The sequence below is a fragment of the Pinus tabuliformis genome, chromosome X (genome assembly GCF_031772625.1).
Source record: "Pinus tabuliformis cultivar Carrire ecotype Pingquan chromosome X, CPIR1, whole genome shotgun sequence".
In the NCBI taxonomy this organism is placed as follows: Eukaryota; Viridiplantae; Streptophyta; class Pinopsida; order Pinales; family Pinaceae; genus Pinus; species Pinus tabuliformis.
Genome location: NC_142308.1, coordinates 566,663,901 through 566,684,445, shown reverse-complemented (window position 1 = coordinate 566,684,445; position 20,545 = coordinate 566,663,901). Strand labels below are relative to the sequence as shown.

Here is a 20,545-nt window from a genome sequence, read left to right as displayed (position 1 = left end):
AAACAACACAGGAATTCTGTGGCATAACACAGTTGATTACTTTCACATCCAGACAGTGTAGGGACCATGAACTTCACCGGCCATTTTATTATGAAGTCTAAGAATTTACAGTGCAGTGCCTTATAGAGAAAATCACCAACGACCAACCCCAAATATGTTCTGTGGGGCGGTATATATACAAAAAATGAATTACAAAATATCTAGCTGATGAGTTAATAACTCATAACTTCTTTACCAACTCTTGAGGAATAGTAGATGAAAGAGTAAATGATGCAGTAGATATTTAGGGTATAAGCTATCCGTTCTGTCAGAGAATTTAGACTTTTGGGATCAACTGAGTCGGCTGAGGCTGTGCTTTTAATTTGCGTTTTTTGGGCCTGTTGCCTTGGTGCTTTTCTGAGTCACTACTTTGTTATCCTGCTCTTGGTATGCATACTTGGCCTTTTTATAAAATTGTCGTAGTCATATCTTGACTCCCTCTGCCTGCTGTCTTTTCTTTAGTTCTCTGTTTCCAGCGTTGCCTCTTGTGAATTTTTGGGTTTTGCAGGTAGCCGAGCAATAGGCAGCTCTCCTTTTTGAGTAATTTTTCTTAGCGATGTGCGATTAGTACTAGGTGCTAATTGCGCATCGAAAACTGCCTCTGTTTCTTGATTCAAGCATTCTTTGACGCGATTCTCGCCCTTTGCGCCTTTTTTGTGATGACGTCAGCATGACGTCATCGGCGGGTCCCGGGTACGGCAGGGTGACGTGGCAGTGACGTCAGCGGAGGACAGGTGGCGGATGACATGGCAGTATGGCAGGGTGACATGGCAGTGACGTCAGCGGAGGACAGGTGGCGGATGACATGGCAGTATGGCAAGGTGACATGGGAGTGACGCCAGTGAGACGACGTGGCACAGGATAGAAGGTGGTTTGCAGTTTTATCGGACCACCTCCTGTACGGTGGCGGTATGTGTCAGAGCCCTCCCGATGCAATAAAAGGCGGACACGCGTCCTTTGTACGACGGTAAAACCGTCGTGTTATCAGACGCTAACTCCCGTGCGTCGGGGGCGCCTCGAAATCCACCTGGGCCGTTGGATCTGGGAGGGCCGATCGGAGGGCCGACGGAGCGCGGAGTTGGTGACAGGTTAATGTACGGGGGCCCGCTATACATTATATTGATTTATTTATGTGGCGGGGGGCTCAAACCTTTGGAAAGCGGGTTATATGTGTTATATGCACTGGAGAGGAGTTTAATGTTTTAATAAAACATTTTAAACACCAAACTTTAAAATATGAACGTGAAGGGTGTAGTAACAAATTTTGATGAACGGAGAGGTGGGCAGCGTTTGTTAATTTAACCAAAGGTTAAACTAACTCCAGGTTAAGACGCAGAAGGGTTCATAATAGTCCCAGATGGACTATCATTTCCCAAGACTGAATTATAAGGCTATAGTGCCATGGGGTGGGAATATTTATTATTTTTTGGAATTTTATATAGCTTTTTGTAGCAATAGGAATAGGAACATAGGTTAGGGAGCTATATAAATAGAATTAGAAGTTAATATGAGTTTGCGAGGTGAAAGAGTAGGGCAGAGGTTAAGTTTGTGGACTGAAACTTAGACATAAGAAGTGAACGGAATGCGGAGAAATGATTTTTACACAAGAAATGTGGCTTCTTTTCATTGAATAAAGTCAAAGCTTGATTTAGTATTTTACAAAAATGAAGTGATAACTGGACTGGTTGGGCAGATCCCAAGGTCCTCAAGGGGATGTTAGTGAGTGATTTATGGGGGAATAGAAGGGGAATTAGACATTCTTCCACAGTTATGCCATCAAAATAACTGCTTTGACACTTCTGTCGTTGATGAGAGGAGCTCTGATTGACAATACATGAGGTGATCAAAACCTTGCTTCTGCAACCTTAACTACCTACCCAGCCTAAGACACCTAACATATTTTCATCCTTCTAAATGGGTGCACTTAGACTTGCAGACCTTGATGATCTTCTTTTCTTTTGACTGCCCTCCTATCTAAGTGTACCCTTATCTCTTCCAAGGGCCCAGATTAAGCAGTTGAGCTCCTTCATTTCTCTACCTAGCTACTCATCTGCCAAGCTTAAGCTGTTTGGACATGCACTTTTTCTCTATTCTACAACAACAATTTAAACATGGCATGGTCCAGATTGCACTGTTGGGCCACCCATCAAGTGTGAAAACAACAATACTTGCACATTGTGGACTTGCAAATAAGGTAGTAGTGGCATTTTGACTGGCTACTTTCCTGGTCTTTCTTTGGGGTTCATTTCTATTATTTTTTCTGACCAATTCATTTTCTTGCCTTCTGATCATTCTTTTAAGGCATACCCTCTTTACATTTTTTAATTTTCTTTGTCTCTTTTGAAATATGGAACCTTTGTAGGATGGAAAGGATGAACATATTTGGCACTTCCCATTCAATCATGAAAAATGACACCTATTGGTATAGGAACCTAACATGCTCCAAATCGAATTCAACCTCCTTCGCTAGAGCTTGGCGAACCCATGCACTGTGTTCAAGTTGTTTCCCCTTATCATCTCCTGTTGCAATTCCTCTTCGGAGCACTATATTCACATTTGGATCCTCTTCGCAAGGCTCAGACCTCATCATCTGTAGGTTCTAATTCAGCTAAGGTGGTAGTGCCCCTTTCTCGCGTATCATCACTATCAACATAGGATAGTCTTCTGTCTCATGATCAAACAGAGTGCAATACTTACACGATGGACGCGTTGGGTTAGTGCAATCACGGGTGTAGTGTGTTGGTCCTTCGCAATTGTAGCAGATTAGCTGTCCTCGGCCTCTGCCAGGTCCTCTTTCGCCTTGGCCTCGTCTACGCCCTTGAAAGCATATTCGCACCATCCTCGCGCTCTAGTCAGGGGGCTGCGTTTCTGCCTGAACCCTATAGGCAAGTTTTCTATCCATCATCAACTCATAGCTTTTATAGTTGTCATGCCCTACCGACCTACAGAAGTTGCAGAACTGTGGTGTTTGTACAAACTTCTGTAGAAAATGACATTTATTCGTCATATGTTTTCCTGCTACCTAACATATAGTGCACCATAATGTAAGCCCCGTACTCGATCCTGCTTAAGCTTCCGACCTCAAAGGCATCAATCCCCCTCCTACCGTATAGTTTTCAAAGACTGGGAAATGGTCCTTGTTATGCCCTTGACCCTTGCATTTCAAGCACCATACCTCTTCACGCACCTCTGGTTGAACTGTTCTGTCCTGCTTCAAACTTTGCATCTCAAGGAAAATATTTTTCTACTATGCATGGATCTGCTGAACCCCTAGATTTAGATCTTGCATCGATGTTTCTTGCAGCCTCATTGCAATCTCCAAGGCCTCTACCTGAGTCGTTATCTTCTGTTGTGACAACGCAACCCTTAGGTGTGGTAGGAGCAAAGCCACAAACCATTCGTGGTGTTGTCCATCTGTCAAGTTCATATTAGCTTCACGTATTTTACACTTCAATCTCTGATCTAGTTCCCAAGGTGTCTCGCCTGGTTGCATCGCAATTTCCTTGAACCCCACAATCAACTGTGCCTCATATTTATGCCTATTGAATTCTTTGTTCAGTGCGGTCTGGATATCTGCCACTCCAACATTTGGGTTATCAATAGAGTACTTGATGTACCAGGTTAGCGCGCAATCCTGCAGAGCACTAACCAGTGTTTCCTTCTTCATGTGATCATTTGTAACGCCCTGAGCTTCCCATACAACTTTCATGACGAACTAGAACTGGTCCAGGTCCTCATTTCCCAAGCCTTTGAACAAAGGCAGCTTCACTGAATTTTCCATACTGAACTACAATGGAGGCGGAGGTGGTACGGGTGAAGTCGCAGGAGATGGTGGTGAAGTTGGAGGTGGTGTGGGTGGACGTGGAAATTGTGGGAATCCCTGTCTTATTAACTGAATAACACTTCAAGGAGAAGCCTGCGCTACTCCCACTTTGTCACCCAATGGAGGTTAAATCAATGGGCTATATTAAAGACCCTTTCTTCCTTTGTTCCTGTAAGTTTTTCCATTTCGCGTAGCTCCAAACATCAAGGTAGCTGCATAACCCATTTTTTGCACAATAACATCTTAATCCACGTATTCAAAGACTTCAAGCACTTACCTCGCAGACCTTTGAAAAAGCGTCACTCCGCCTTATTGTAGCTAACTGAGGTATCGACCACAAATTCAGTTACAAATCCTCCTATGACGCGATCGAGCCAATGATCGACAGCGCGGGCGATCTTATCCTCAGATGCTTCTAATCTCTGTACTAGCTCTGGGGTCCAAACAATAGGACCATCAAGTCTCCACCTTCCTTGGCTATCCGTTAGCTTCGTGATCCACTCGTATAGCTCAACTGGAAAGGAACAGAAAAAGATCTCATGGATCTCTGTATATAGGTACTTGTCCAGCCACTGTTCCTTTTGTGGGTTTTTGTTCTCCTGCGTCATGAATTCGTGGATCTTCCTATCCAACCAGTCTCTGATCTATTTCTTAGTTGGATTCCAGTGATATGACATCACACATCTCTTATGCAAATTCCAGGCCTGACAACGGAACCATTTGTTGGCTTGGTGGGGCCTGACCTAGGTTCAACGTTAGTTAGCCAAACAAATCCCTACACTATTAGCCCTTTCAGCATCAACCCGTGGAGCGCGGACCGAATTCTCACGTGAAGCAGTATGGGGGGATGCTGGAACTAAGTTTCTGCACCCTGAGATGGTCGTGATGTCGACTTATTCCCTCTATTCCTGCGTAGGTCATTGAGTTCTAGGGATCTGTCTATCTAGCGCTTTACTCCACCTTTTAGTACCTCCACGAAGGGGTACAATTGACCTTCGCGCAGCCCTAACCTGCAATTCAGGTACTTTCGCGCTGTTAGGGCAACGTACTATGTAGATTCCCAAACTGGCTTAAGTGTCTTACTTATCTTATTAAAAAATCGCAGTTAGCACCACGTAAATAGATGTCCTTATTTGCGTTCAATTATCTAGCGTAATTACATACATTCGCACATCACATAAACATTATAAATGAAATTCATACACAATATGACAAGATGCATTAACAAGAAATAAGGCATCAAATTTGTAGAATGCTTCTCTTTATTGATATCTTCAGATGATTACAGACTCTATCCTCCTTGCGCACACAACTGCAGGGGTCTACGCACTCAACTGCAGACTTCTACCCTAGGTCTCTGTGCACTCAGCTGCAGAGCCTCTACCTACGCTACGACCCGAAACTTAGACTTTTCTCCTTATAGTCAACACTTCATCTACAACTTATCATTCTCAAAACTAATTAAAGCTCACTTACTTAGCTCTTTTTATGCAATCCCATGGTCCACAGACCATGGGTTTACAACAGTGGAGTCCCAAGTCTCTGCAGCCTTAAACACATGGCCTCTCCTTTGATTCAACACATTGTAAATTCCACCCAAAGCCTGCTCAGGTGCCTGAATCTCAACCAGATATACAGGCACTAGAAGCCTCAACTTAGTAGTAAGCTAAGAAACATAGAATATCCTTCTTGATGTGGGAATGAGCTGACCCCCTCCTCTGTGTATGGAATTTGAATGTACGACTCAAAGTAACTCCCACACATGTCTTGCCCAACATTCAACTTGGAATAAGTGTCCCATCAATCATGGTTATTATTTTTGCCTTTAATAACTTTTATTACATGGAATTTTCACCAAGGTTGTTACAACATTGGAGTCCCAAGTCTCTGCAGCCTCAAACACATGGCCTCTCCTTTGATTCAACACATTGTAAATTCCACCCAGATCTTTCTTAGGCACCCGAATCTCAGCCAGATATATAGGCACCAAAAGCCTTGACTTAGTAGTAAGCTAAGAAACATAGAATATCCTTCTTGATATGGGAATGCGTTGACCACCTCCTCTGTGTATGACATTTGAATGTACGACCCAAAGCAAATCCCACACATGTTCTCCTCTGCAAGTGCTCCTTCCTTAGATGCCCAATTGAATACAACCACCACAAAATCCTTAATCTCATTCAACTACTGGACTCCCCTACACATGTTCATACACATGTTGGGTCCTGTTGTTTCAGGGCCAAAGCACCATATCTTCTTCACCAACTCTTTGTCCCACCCAAATTCCTCAGAGAGGATTTTCCCTCAGGACTTGACATCATCCTTTGGGCCAATGTGCCCCTCGTCAATTGCCTTTGCAAGACCTAATTGCAAAGGCCTTGCTTCAACATAAATCCTAATGTGTTTATTTGGATATTTTCTCATGACAACATGGTCAAAGGCCACCTTACACTGCACTTCAACTCTATAAACTGGGTAGACAAAGAACTCCATAGCTCTGATGGGATGGGCCTCTACTTCGTCCTCATTTGTGAGAGTAGCATTCTTCGTGATAAACTGATATAGCCCAAATATACCGACGGTGTTTCCACAGGGCACATCGTCAACTGTTTCATGCTTCTTCCCCATCCATATAACTGTCCTTTGAATGCTCTTGACATACATATCCTTCTTCTGTCCAGGGACATAGTTGGGACCCATTATTCTCACCTTCATCCCCTTTGCCACTCTCCCAACAAAGACCCTCCCAAAGGAAAAAAAAGACTGACATTTGTCTGAAGCTAGAATCGTCTTTGACACATAGAACATCATTGTCCTGTTAGGATCATAGTCCCTCATAGCTTTTACATAGATATCATCTAGAGGCACCTCATACAAGTTATTTACACAATATCTATGGGCAATGGCAGGAGAAAGTAGATGGAAAATCATCATCTCAAGTAGGGCACTTCTGCAAGGAGCCAACACGCTTCATTAGGGCCTTCCCAATGAGGTCCTTGTTCTCATTCTTCATATAAAACCCTAGCTTTTGTAACACTAGTACCTTTGATGCAAATTCAACGTGCCTTGAGAATCAATCAAGTTTATCAAATACTCATTTCCCATTCTTTGCCTATTGAAGTTTTTCAGAGACTCTTTTGTCATCTGATAATACAAGGACATCCTAGTTGACTTAATGGTGATACCACGTTCAAATTCATCTGCCCGAGTATCAGTCATTCTAACATCCCCTGCAACTTCTTGAGTTATGATACCAACTGTTGCCACCAAAGAATCTGTCAAAGTAGACTTCCCTGCAAATACCCATAACAATTATCAGAATTAGTAGATGTAATGACTATAATGATGAATTAATCCAACCCATGGGGGGCAGCTCAATTGGTAATCACCATTATACGAAGTATTATGTAAACAATGAGATTCAAGGTTCAAATTTTCGTGGGTCAAGCCAACCAAAAAAAAATGATGAATTAAGTGGGGAGAACTATAATTTGATGCAATGAAGATTTAACATATACTCTAGAAGGGGATAAGCCTATTTTGATGTAATGAGGATTTAAAATATACTCTAGAAGGGGATAAGATTATATTTATTTAATGGGAATTTAGCATATACTCTTTAATGGGGGTGAGAATTGCAACCCTTTCAATACTCTCCTCTTCTCTTTATATGTCACAAATGTGATGATGCACTATTATCGTATATGGGTGTTATGGAATAGGAGAGGATATAAAACCATTTTAGGAACAAAGAATGATACGTGGTCAACATGGGAAATCACAAACATGTTACGAATATTATGCTTCAAGTCCATGGTCCTTTTGAGCTCCTCAACTATAAACTTCACCTATAAATACACAAACACATATTTCTGAAATTAATTCAGCAAGTTAGTCATCATTTGCATTGATTAGAGCAGTGTGCACACGTAACAAGCTTATATTAAGCAAACTATTGATTTATGATAAGTCTACTAACTTAACTATTACATTCCATGTACTTCTATGGCAACAAAATTAATCTTGGACCTACACCTGGCCACAATATTTTACCCATATAAAGGCTCTAGTTGTGGTCAAAGCAAACATTCAACTATCAAGTTTGCATCCTAATAATAATTGACTAACTCCCTATTAGCACATAAAATTCCAAGAAGCAGTTCACTGTCCATAAAACTCAAATACAAATTAAAAACCAAACCAAAGGAAACGCCTCTAAAGAATACTCGCAAAGAAATTTGATCTGAAACCACTGCCATATGAGGGTGAAGGGTTCAATTTGGTTGAGGCGATGAAACATAAAGGTTTGGGTTGGGGTGCAATTGTCAATGAAAATAAGCTCCACCCGAAAAAGATCGAAGAAGTCGGAAATTGGTGGTTTGCATATTTAATACTAAATCTACCCTGTGGAGTTGTACTTAGCATGAATAAGATTAAAGAGTACGATTTCTTTGGGTTTCAAAACACCATGGGACAATGGATTGACAAAATTGTGGCATCTAATATTGTTCCCTAGATTTGATCAATCGATATATCTTGAATTAAAACTAAGTGGAGGAATTACTTTGCCATTCATTTAGAGTTTGTTTTTGTGATTCGACTATCATATTGTCCAATGGAGGGTTAAGGATACTTATGCAATATTCTAAAAGTTATAGTTGGAGGTGTTGATAATATCAGAGTATAGTTTGAGAGGAACACATATTTGTCACGTCGAAGTATAATTTGTGAGATAGGTTTGAAAATTGCTTGATATTGGGTGTGGTGTAACTTTGAAATGGAATTCTAGAAAAAGTTGAATCTCCACACTATTATTCATCCAATTCTTCATGCTATTTAGTTATGGTACTAAAATCGAGCATTGACAATCTCCATCTTATAAGATCGTTTGTGTATCATCTTGATCTTTATCCAATTGTGTAGGTTGTCAACATTGAGCATCTAGAGAAATTAGTGCAAAGTCAGGTTGAGGCATTATGGTTATCTACCCAATACCCTTCTTGAAACCACCAATTTATACTCCAAATTTGTTACTTAGATTTCTGAATTCCTGTTTTGATAACTACACTATTAATGAATGAACATATGCAATCACTAGAATACATGCTTATACAATATAATTAAACCATTTGGTCATCATAAATTTAAAATGCAGACTTAAACTTGCAAATAGAATTGAACAAACTGGAAAATAATATAATCCATGACAAAACAATATTAATGCAACATAATCACAAGTTATGAACACTTACATTTCTAGGAAGTATCTACTAATTGATTGTGAAAAAGGGACACTCCACCCAACCATAGGCTCCTTGTTGCACGAACTCTGTAATAGAGGCCAACCCTTAAGCTAAAAATATGAATCGACAAAGGTGATTTACCTATGGTTGACTTTTAACTCTCCACATAGTCCAATTCCTTTATTCACAATCATTTTTTCACATACAACAACCCCAATCCATAACACTCTTTCCATCATCTTGTAATCCAAGGAATGGGATCAGTTTCACCAATCAACAATCCATTAGGCTAATTCAATTTCCTCTAGGGCTCCAACATAGGGTGGCCAACAATTTTCACTATTGAAATTCCAAAGATTTTGACTTGTAAATAACTTTCACAATGATAACAATCATCATTACAGATAGTCTTCATTACATTCATAAATATTGCAATATAACTCAACATAATTTATACATCAATTTTATTGTTGCTTATATAGCGAGTCTTTGTGTTCTTAAGTGAATATACTCTATATTTTTTCAGAGAGAAAAAACCATCATAGCTTATATTAAGAGAATATAATGATCTGAATACATAGATATGTTGGAAACAGATTTTCCAAATATACTGAAGAGTATCAGGTATTCCAAATAACTAATTACCAGATACCAAAATATAATATCATATCAGTCCAAAAACTTTCAGAATTGTCTTAGACCGATCAGCACATATTAACAGGCCAAACTGAAAAGATTTACAAGATTGAAACGCTTTCAAAAACAAAACATATCAACAATCCCTGATAAGAGACACATAATTGAGAATCAAGGTCCAAAATCAGCCATTTAGGTCGTGACTTGCCAAAATTCGCAACATAATAGAGTTCAGAGGCACCCTTGAATCTTGAAAAATATTAGCATTCCTCCATTTCCACAAGAACCAACAGACAAGGATAAACAAAGTTCGCCGGGATAAACTCTGCTCGCTCCACCATTTAAAGCCATCCTGAACAGAGGAAAAGACCAAGTAAGGAAAACGAAAAGACAAAGAAAGTTCATCCCAGATATGGAGAGATGAAGCACATTGGAAGAACATATGAAAATTTGTCTCAGCCGCATTCTGGCACATGGCGCATCTGCCCGGACCATGCCAACCTTTCTTCCTATATATACTATCTATATTGACCTTAGACTATAGAAAACTATTTTATTTATCCAAACCTAAAATTTCATTTTAAATAAAATAATTCATATTTATAATTTTAAATATTCAATTAAAACGAATAACATATCACATTTTCTTTCTTTTATGCTACTATTTTGCAACATGTGGTGCAATTTCTAGTAAGTATAATGTTTAAAGTTAACTACATATAATAAATTTCCATTTAGAAAAAATAATGAGAGAGTAATAAATAAATAAAACTAACTAATTCATTATTATTATTGGAATCAAATCATTACTTTCACCCAGTCATATATTTAAGCTACCAAAAAAGTACAAGATCTCAACCTTAATCTTCATTACATTCATAAATATTGCAAAATAACTCAACATAATTTGTACATCAATTTTAACTCAACATAATTTCTGAATTAATTTTATCACTACATATAGTGAATTTATTGTGTATTTAAATAAATATACTCTATATACTATCTATCTATTTAAATGAATATACTCTATTTACTATCTCTTTTTATTTCTACTCTTTCCTATCCTAAATGCACATTTACTTCTTAACCTTCTTAACCTGCAGTGAAATTGCATCTACATATAGATTGACAAGCAGAAAAATATAAAAAGGCAATAAATAAATCAAACTAACTAATTCATGACTTTCACACAATCACACATTTAAGCTACCAAGGGTACAAAGGGTACAAGAGCTGGGCCTTAACCTTATTTCCTAATGCAATGGAGCTTTACGTCCCGCGATCGAGTCTTGGCGCCAGCATTAAACCTCCCACATGACCGTGACGTCCACGTTTGTATCAGATCATTCGTATCTAACCAGAACACCGTTCAAAAACCTTCAAAACCCTAGTGTTTTTGTCTTTTGAACATACAACGGAGCTCTGGTTATGTCTCGTTATGTCAATGCCTAGTTTTCCATGGCCGTTGGACCGCAATGCAACGGGTTGGAGCAAAAGACGAACTATTCGGAAAGCCCTGTTTAAACGTTTACGTTCCCCCCTGGGTTTATTAGCAAGTACACTGTAAGAAAGTTTTGCATGGCACTGGAAGAACCAGGTTAACTTAATATTCAACATTCAACCAGGTTTTCATCTTATCAAACGCTCACAATGTCGTCTCTGAGGCACGTTGGCAAATCCTTGTTCAGAGCTTTCAGGTGTAAGCCCTCGCGTTCAATCACCACAACGCCCTCATTATTGCAGCAAACCGAGCTCGAAATCACGACCCCTGCCCAGAACGATTCGGCGCCCCAGACAACCCCGCTTCCAAGCCGAGCAACGCCTTTGCCCGGTGTGCCTCAACCCCAGGCCGCGGGCAGCACATTGTATCAAGAAAATTGGATAAACCCAGCGAGTTCTGACCCCGTTACTCCGCAATCTCTCATTCCCATTGGCTTGTCATCTGAGCACCGTCTCGTTCGTCCAGCACCATATGACGAGCGCTCGGCGACCAGACTGCAGACGTTTTCCCAGTCGCTCGATTTGCCCGGTATATTGAATGTGTTTGCAGACTGGATGACTTCACAGAAGTGGTCCGACGTTAAGGAGCTGTTCGAGCTGTGGTTGAGATCGCTGGATCAGGCTGGCAAGCCTAACAAGCCTGACATTAATCTATATAATCATTACTTGCGTGCTAATTTGATGATTGGCGCATCCGCCGGCGAGTTGCTGGATTTGGTTGCACAGATGGGAGATTACGGAATTTTGCCCAACACTGCTTCCTTCAACTTAGTATTGAAGACAATGTACCAGGCGCGGGAGAGCGATGCAGCTGTCAAGTTAATTGAACGGTATGTTTCTATCCATTATGATATTTTTATTGAAAAAATGATTGATATCGTTTATTGGATATCTTACAGTTTTTATTATTTCTAGGACTGTTTTGGATCGGGCAAACCAGAACTTTAGTTATTGAGTAACGTTACAAAATTTATAACATGGGCCTAAATGTCAAATTCACTCTCATGTCCATCGTTTCAAGCATCTCGTTCATTTTTATAATCTTGTAAAACAGCTTCTGATGTTGCTCGTCGAGCTTGACATTGGATTTGCTAAGCACAAACAAAAACATGACAACCTGTGTTGACGCTTTTGAACTGCAATCTATAGCGAAGGGAAGAATGGAAAAAAGAAAGAAAAGGAGCTCTGATTCTTTCACTCCGTCTGTTAATTCTTCCCTCACATCTGCTTGTTCCTATCTGATGGTCTCCTTCTCTTGTGCCATGCTGACTCCCAACTTACCATGTTTCTGGCCATTCTGCTCAGGTGTTACCTGTATTACTATATATGCACGTGCATTTTGATTTTGGTCATTGACCATTAACATCATGTTGCAAAAATCAGCAATATATTGTAAGTTTTTCAACTCCCCCACATTCTTGGCCGAAAAAATTGCAATATTTTGAGGGGTATGAAAATATCGCAATGTATTGTCTAATATAATGAGATGATGGAAAATCTCCGCTAGGTTAGGAGATATTTTGATTTTTTTGGGGAGTTTTTGTTCATTTTGAAGAGAGGAATAGCGGGGGATTGAGAACAAAGGCGTTGCTCATGATTGAATTGACATTAGCCTTGAATTATATATAACTCTTGTGCATCATTATTATAATGTAGGATCATATCCTATGCCTTTGTAAGACCTTATTTGGACACCTTTTTCTCAGAACTTTTAAAAGTTCATGCAAAAAATCCTACTTTCCCTAGTATGTTTTCAGAAACTCGATCGGACCTTTAAAGAAAAGATAGTGAAGGTTGCTTACAGTTTTAAGCCCCTTCTCGTAACTGATAACATTTGATTTTGATGGGATAATTGCAAAATTGAAACATAATTGTTTACCACCATTTAATTTAAAATGAGAGCTATTTAAACCCTCAAAAAAAATAAAAATCTAGAAAGCCTTGCAATACAAGTCTTAACATACAAATTAACAGACTTTCGTAGGTTTCTAGAGGTCCCATAGATAATTTTTTGTCTGAATGGATGTATAATAATTTTCTAGATGTTTAATGTTTTATTTCTAGAGGGAGGAGTAAGGATAAATTATTGGCTGGTGTTTACAATTTTCATATTTATGCAACATCTCCACAACTTTTACATATTTGTCTTGGACTGAATTTAGTTACAATAGTAATTATGTAAAATAAATTTTAAAAATTAGATAGTGCATTTCATGGCTCCCTGCTCACATTTATATGCTATCTATTAGTAAATGGGTTGAGTCAACACGAGGACAAGTCAAATTCATGGTTGGATAGTTTGATTTGTGTTGATTCCTGAGTTATTGTGGGTCAAACTTTGACCCATTAGTATTCTTTGACCCACTAGTACTCAATGAATATTTGATGGGTCTACAAGTTTGACTTGTTGGTTTGTAAAAACTTGCTAACCCTCATTATATGACCTAAACTTAGGAAACACTAAGGTTTAGCTCATTTGGTTGAACCATCTGCCTAGGGCATGCTGTCAACAAGGAGGCCACATGTCACATGTTGAAATCTGTTTAAGCCCGTTGAGGTTATTGGTTATTGTTGTGGTTGGCCATTGAGCTGCCCTCCATTTAGATATTTTAGAGAAGAGGGGTTGATCTCATGAGATTTTTCTTGGAAAAAAAATTAGAACTCTACCCTATTTATTATGGTGAACCTAATATTATTAGATCCCATCAACTTGGAAATGAAATCGTAACTCTAAGTCCTAATGGTTTCTCTTGCATTGAAGATTACTTATCTAAGTTTAAAACACTGAGATTTGCTACAAGATTGTTGGGTTGATCTAGATGAGGAACGTTGCTTATATATTATTCTTTCAAAGCTTGGTTCTATATATTTTGTTTTTGTATCTACATTTTATGCTACTAGAGAAGCTCTGGGGCCTGCTTTTAAAAAGCCTTCCCTTGTATCTTTTTGTGACTCTCTGATTAGTGAACAAGACAAGCTCTTGCTGCTTGCATATTGGAGTGAATAACACTGCAGGTACATTGAACAAGGCCCTAGTGGTCCAACAGAAAGATAAAACCAAGCATCCAAAGAAGTAGCATCCTTGCAACAACAAGCGAAATAAAGATTCCAAACCCTCTCAGCCAACCTCTACTCCTAATGGTGACAAAGCACCAAAATCATAGAGAAAGAAGATTGACAGACGTTGCAACTATTGTGGGGAAGACGATCCATCTAGAGTCCAAATGTCTTAAAAAAATGGAGGCCTTGGAAGCAACGATGAAGAAGTAGAACATCAACCTTGATTCTTTTTCTAACACTTCTTCTCATGGACATGCACTTTCTGCCTTTGGTCTCTCCTTCAATGCAACCTCTACTTCTTTTGATGAATGGCTTATTGATTCTGGAGCATTTTATCATATGTCTAAGGATAAAGCCATTTCTTCTGCTCTTAATGATTGTAACACCAAACAAATATTTGTTGGTAATAATAGATCTCCTAGTGTTATAGGGTTTGGAATAGTTCAAGTAGATAATGTTCATTTCAATGATGTATTTGTGTTCTGAGTCTTCGCTGCAACCTTCTATCAGTATATTAGATCACACTTTCAGGTGACGGTAAAGCATTATAGTTTTCACCTCACCAAGTTGTAATTAAGGATATAAAAGATCCTAAGCATGTCCTTGCAGTTGATGATATTACCCGGTTGTACAACTTTGACAACTTTGGGTCATCATCTTTTCTCTCAGTTTTTATGCTCATGGTGATAACTTTGACAACTTTGGGTCGTCATCTTTTCTCTCAGTTTTTATGCTCATGGTGATAACTTGAGCAAACTTTGGCATGAGCGATTTGGTCTAATCAAAATATGGTGACTGGTCTTGCTCTCGTTTCTTGTAGAGATGGTGTTTGTGTTAATTGTGTTCTCGACAAACATCATTGGGATAGTTTTGACAAAAATTCTTCGTGGCACACCTCAACCCTTTTACAGCTTGTTCATAGTGATTTGTGTGGTCCATTTTCTTCTCCTTCCTTCTTTGGGTTCGAGTACTTCTTAACTTTCATTGATGATTTATCCAGACACACTTGGGTTTATTTCTTAAAACTTAAGATCGAAGTTTTTGACTTGTTTCTGGATTACAAGGCCCTTGTAGAAAAACAATCTAGCAATCAACTACAAAGGTTAAGAGCAAATAATGGAGGTGAATATGTTAACAATAAATTTGCAACTTATTGCATTGCACAGGGAATTCAAATGCAACATACTTTTTAGAATTTCATGCACACGAGGTTTGGTTTATATTTTGATAGTTACACACAACTGTAAACATAAACACATTGAAATGCCTAACTTTAAAAACCAACTTGCACAATGGAAAATACGACATTAATTAGATCATATGCAGAACATGCAATTTTGATTGTAAAAACCAATCTCTTATTTCTTCTTTAATAAGAATCCTAGGGCTCCCATTCTAGGGAAAGTGTCAAAAATCCCTAGGTCGAGGGTAAATTCTTCCAGCCTTCGACTGCCCAAAACACCTTTGTTGTTGCAATCCTTCACTATAGAATTGACCAAATGTCCAACTCTCTGCTGCTATAGTGTTTGGGCATTTCTAGCCCTCCTTCCAACCCTTGACCAGAATTGTATTCCTTTACTAGGCTTGCGGGCTAACCAAAAGTCCTTACATAGGCCTTAGCCTACACTAAACTTGCAGGATGGCCCTTCCACAAGGTTCGACACCTTGTTGCTTTCCTGTGGATGCACCTACATGCACCCTTTTCTTTATGATTTGCCACAACAGGGCCCATAGCCCCGTCCTTGCTATTGTGTAGACTTGGCCCTTTCCTTTGGGCCCTAAACCCTTGCACATAGGCCGTGCGACCTTCCCTATTTGTAGTGGTCTGCCTATATCACCCGACTGGCCACCTGCTAGCCCTTGGCCTAGTTGTGGTTTCCTTGCACAAGCCTTAAAACTAACCCTTGAACCTTCCTTCAGGTGCGAATGGTAGATTCCCACAGGTCTGGTCCTTCCTAGGGCATAAACTGCCTTTAATGCCCCAAACTGCTCCTTTCTTAATTGCAGTCTTTCCTTTTTTCTCTTTAGAATAGCCTAACGACTGTTGATTTTTATGTAGCATCGGGAGAGATTCCCGCATGCCAAGAGGTGTCCTAAGTCGGCCTAGAAAATTTATGGAAATTAAAATAAAATAAATTTTGTTTTTTTTTGGGTTTCATGTAGGCTCAAAAGGGACAAGTCGGCCCCAACATGAAAGGATGTGTTCCTCGGGGGTAAATGTACCCATTCGACTTGTATATGTACACATGATGTGACACTTCATTTGTCTTACTCAAGCGTCATCTCTCTTTTATGGAAGACACTTGTGGGAGCAAAAATAAGGATGAAAAGGCAAAATTTTGGACTTGGTTTTTGACACAGATTTCTATACTTTTATTGTAAATCTTGCCGAAGAATAATTTCTCCTAGAAGAAGTGTTGGTGGGTTTGCTCCCAAGTTTAGTTTTCCTAGGGAAAATTTGTTGTCTCTATTGTGCATGGCTATCTCTTTTTGATCTTATCGTGTCTCTACATCACTGTTGAGATTTTCAGTGTATAATTTCTTAATGATAGTTGTGGCACAAGATAAATTATCCAGACACACTTGGGTTTATTTCTTAAAACTTAAGATCGAAGTTTTTGACTTGTTTCTGGATTACAAGGCCCCTGTAGAAAAACAATCTAGCAATCAACTACAAAGGTTAAGAGCAAATAATGGAGGTGAATATGTTAACAATAAATTTGCAACTTATTGCATTTCACAGGGAATTCAAATGCAACATACTTGTTAGAATTTCATGCACACGAGGTTTGGTTTATATTTTAATAGTTACACACAACTGAAAACATATACACATTGAAATGCCTAACTTTAAAAACCAACTTGCACAATGGAAAATACGACATCAATTAGATCATATGCAGAACATGCAATTTTGATTGCAAAAACCAATCTCTTATTTCTCCTTTAATAAGAATCCTAGGGCTCCCATTCCAGGGAAAGTGTCCAAAATCCCTAGGTCGAGGGTAAATTCTTCCAGCCCTCGACTGCCCAAAACACCTTTGTTGTTGCAATCCTTCACTATAGAATTTACCAAATGTCCAACTCTCTACTGCTATAGTGTTTGGGCATTTCTAGCCCTCCTTCCAACCCTTGACCAGAATTGTATTCCTTTACTAGGCTTGCGGGCTAACCAAAAGTCCTTACATAGGCCTTAGCCTACACTAAACTTGCAGGATGGCCCTTCCACAAGGTTCGACACCTTGTTGCTTTCCTGTGGATGCACCTACATGCACCCTTTTCTCTATGATTTGCCATAATAGGGCCCATAGCCCCGTCCTTGCTATTGTGTAGACTTGGCCCTTTCCTTTGGGCCCTAAACCCTTGCACATAGGCCGTGCGACCTTCCCTATTTGTAGTGGTCTGCGTATATCACCCGACTGGCCACCTGCTAGCCCTTGGCCTAGTTGTGGTTTCCTTGCACAAGCCTCAAAACTAACCCTTGAACCTTCCTTCAGCTGCGAATGGTAGATTCCCACAGGTCTGGTCCTTCCTAGGGCATAGACTGCCTTTAATGCCCTCAACTGCTCCTTTCTTAATTGCAGTCTTTCCTTTTTTCTCTTTAGAATAGCCTAACGACTGTTGATTTTTATGTAGCATCGGGAGAGATTCCCGCATGCCAAGAGGTGTCCTAAGTTGGCCTAGAAAATTTATGGAAATTAAAATAAAATAAATTTTGTTTTTTTTTGGGTTTCATGTAGGCTCAAAAGGGACAAGTCGGCCCCAACATGAAAGGATGTGTTCCTCGGGGGTAAATGTACCCATTCGACTTGTATATGTACACATGATGTGACACTTCATTTGTCTTACTCAAGCGTCATCTCTCTTATATGGAAGACACTTGTGGGAGCAAAAATAAGGATGAAAAGGCAAAATTTTGGACTTGGTTTTTGACACAGATTTCTATACTTTTATTGTAAATCTTGCCAAAGAATAATTTCTCCTAGAAGAAGTGTTGGTGGGTTTGCTCCCAAGTTTATTTTTCCTAGGGAAAATTTGTTGTCTCTATTGTGCATGGCTATCTCTTTTTGATCTTATCGTGTCACTACATCACTGTTGAGATTTTCAGTGTATAATTTCTTAATGATAGATGTGGCACAAGATAAATTAATTGAAAATCATTAGAAAATAATTATCAAATCAAAAGATCAATTTTTATTGTGTATTATTGTATAAAAATCAACATGGTATGAGAACCTTGTTGAGAGAACAACAACTAAACATGAGTTCGAGCCTAGAAGAGCAAGGACGAGTTTTTGAGACTTGGGTTGAAGGTTCGCACAAGGCTGAGTTTGATCTTTGGAGTGGGCCATAGGTCGTAGGGCCTGCTTGGGTAACTGAAGTGAAAGATTCAGGGCCACATTACTTCTTTGTTTTCATGCTTTTATTGCCTAATAGGTAACTCTGCTGCGAATAATAAATAGTGGGCAGATTGACATGGATTTGTTGGGGCAGTCCTAGACATCAACACAAATACCCAATACCCAACAGTCTCATGTGACAAGCTAGGAACTAGAAGATATTGCACCGACTTATCATTGAATCCTTAGTAATATTAGCATTTCTATCAAGCTTCTGCACTTCCTATCTCAGGCAGATTAATAAACAAAAGAGTTATGCCCGATTTTGCATATGTCTTTTCTATTACATCACCATCATCATTAATAGGGAGTATAGTTTCTTTTGATAAGCTGGTAGTTGAGCAAAGCCCAGGGTTGCGACAGAAAGTGCCACTCAAAGGGTCTAGCTTAATCTCGCAAATTGCAATTTAGACTTTGACACAATGGTCTCGAAGGTCATGCTTTGCATCACAATGGTTTTGCACACTGTTGGTCATGTGCTTGTGCAATTGTAGGAATAAGAGGGGGAAAATATTGTTTTGCTTGTAAGGTCATTGCTACACAACCAATGGATATGTAAGATACTCCCGTTGATCAACAACATGTAAGCTGTGTTGGTATTTCAAGAGGTGATGACACTGTGGGAAGCCTTGGTGAAATTGAACATAGTTTTGGATTTGGTGGTACTAGAAGGTTTTCAACAAGAGGAAAGTTCTCAAATTATGGTTCAAAGTTCGGTGTTGTCATTGATAAAACCTAACCTAAGGCAAGATAAGGCCCGCTAAGGGAGGATAGATTGAGTGTAATAAATACATCAGTGTTGAGATCGTTTGGAAACCTAAAGTGTGTTGTGTTGGATTGAATTTATGTGCAAACTTGTGTAGGGATATTTCCTTTGGAGATGTTGCACTATATTGCAGAGTATGTGTTTAGAAGTAGTGTGTTGTTCTAAAGCTGTAGATATCTAAGCTCCTAGGATACTAATGCCATATATTGTCATGAACCTTGTACTATTGTGGAAATATCTTGTATGATTAAGTAAGGGTCCTTCTCAAGTATGTAGAAGATGCCTTGCATATGTTGCTGGTATTGTATTGTTGAGGTTATGATTGTATTGGCTGAGATATGTTGCTAGTGCTAAGGTGCCATTACTTGATTTTTGTTGTTGTAGAATAGATTAGTATATGATAGAGTTTTTCAGAGCATTTGAGTGTGTGGGCAGAAGGGTTAAGCTCAAATCTAAGACGCTGATCAAGGAGTTTGCTAGGTGGGCAACAAGTTGACAGTGATCAAAAGGAATTGATCTTTGTGGGAGCTTTGGAGGCAAAGGACAACCTGGTACAAGAGTTGAAATTCCTAGGGTTTGTGGGATGAAACCCTAGAGCAAGACTTGGAGTGCTAAATGTAAGTGGAAGATCCAAGGGATGAAGAAACCCTAACCCTTACAGGTCATGCAAGAAAGTAAAGCTGCATGCATTAACAATTGATGTTGAGGATGAGCATTTCAAGATTGCTAAAGATTGCAGATGGATTTTAGTGATTTCTGCAAGGAGGCAAGAATCAAGAGGGAGTTGACAATTCCTATAACAATCAAACATTTCCCTCTTAATCAAAAGATAGTTACTTCATATTTTTCTCCCTTGATTATTATTATTTTTATTCCTTAGTCAACTTCTTGTCTTTGTAGTCAACTTCTTGTCTTTGTATTTTTTTGCTTGGTTATGATTTTTTTCTTCCATGACCTCTTGAATGGAGGGAAGAATGGGTACATTATGTTAACTACCAATGCAATGATTCATATAACAACTGGCAACATCAAGAAGTTTGTGACAAGAGGGTTCTCCCAAAAAGAGGGAATGGAC

The 20,545-nt window shown here is 39.2% G+C and overlaps 1 protein-coding gene and 1 pseudogene across 2 annotated transcripts in view; one reads left to right on the top strand and one right to left on the bottom strand.

The window, feature by feature from the left end:
• Positions 1–6,166: 6,166 nt before the first annotated feature.
• Positions 6,167–7,677, bottom strand: LOC149141277 (elongation factor 2 pseudogene; annotated as a pseudogene).
• Positions 7,678–10,959: 3,282 nt separating this feature from the next.
• Positions 10,960–20,545, top strand: part of LOC149141276 (Tetratricopeptide repeat (TPR)-like superfamily protein) — a 159,311-nt gene continuing 149,725 nt past the window's right edge. Inside the window, exon 1 of one of the 2 annotated variants that reach the window (XM_089447216.1) lies at positions 10,960–12,074. In XM_089447216.1, coding sequence (XP_089303342.1) covers positions 11,395–12,074 — 680 coding nt within the window. In that variant the 5' untranslated portion in view covers positions 10,960–11,394. The remainder of the gene's footprint in view (positions 12,075–20,545) is intronic. The other variant, XM_089447215.1, reaches the window with a different exon arrangement.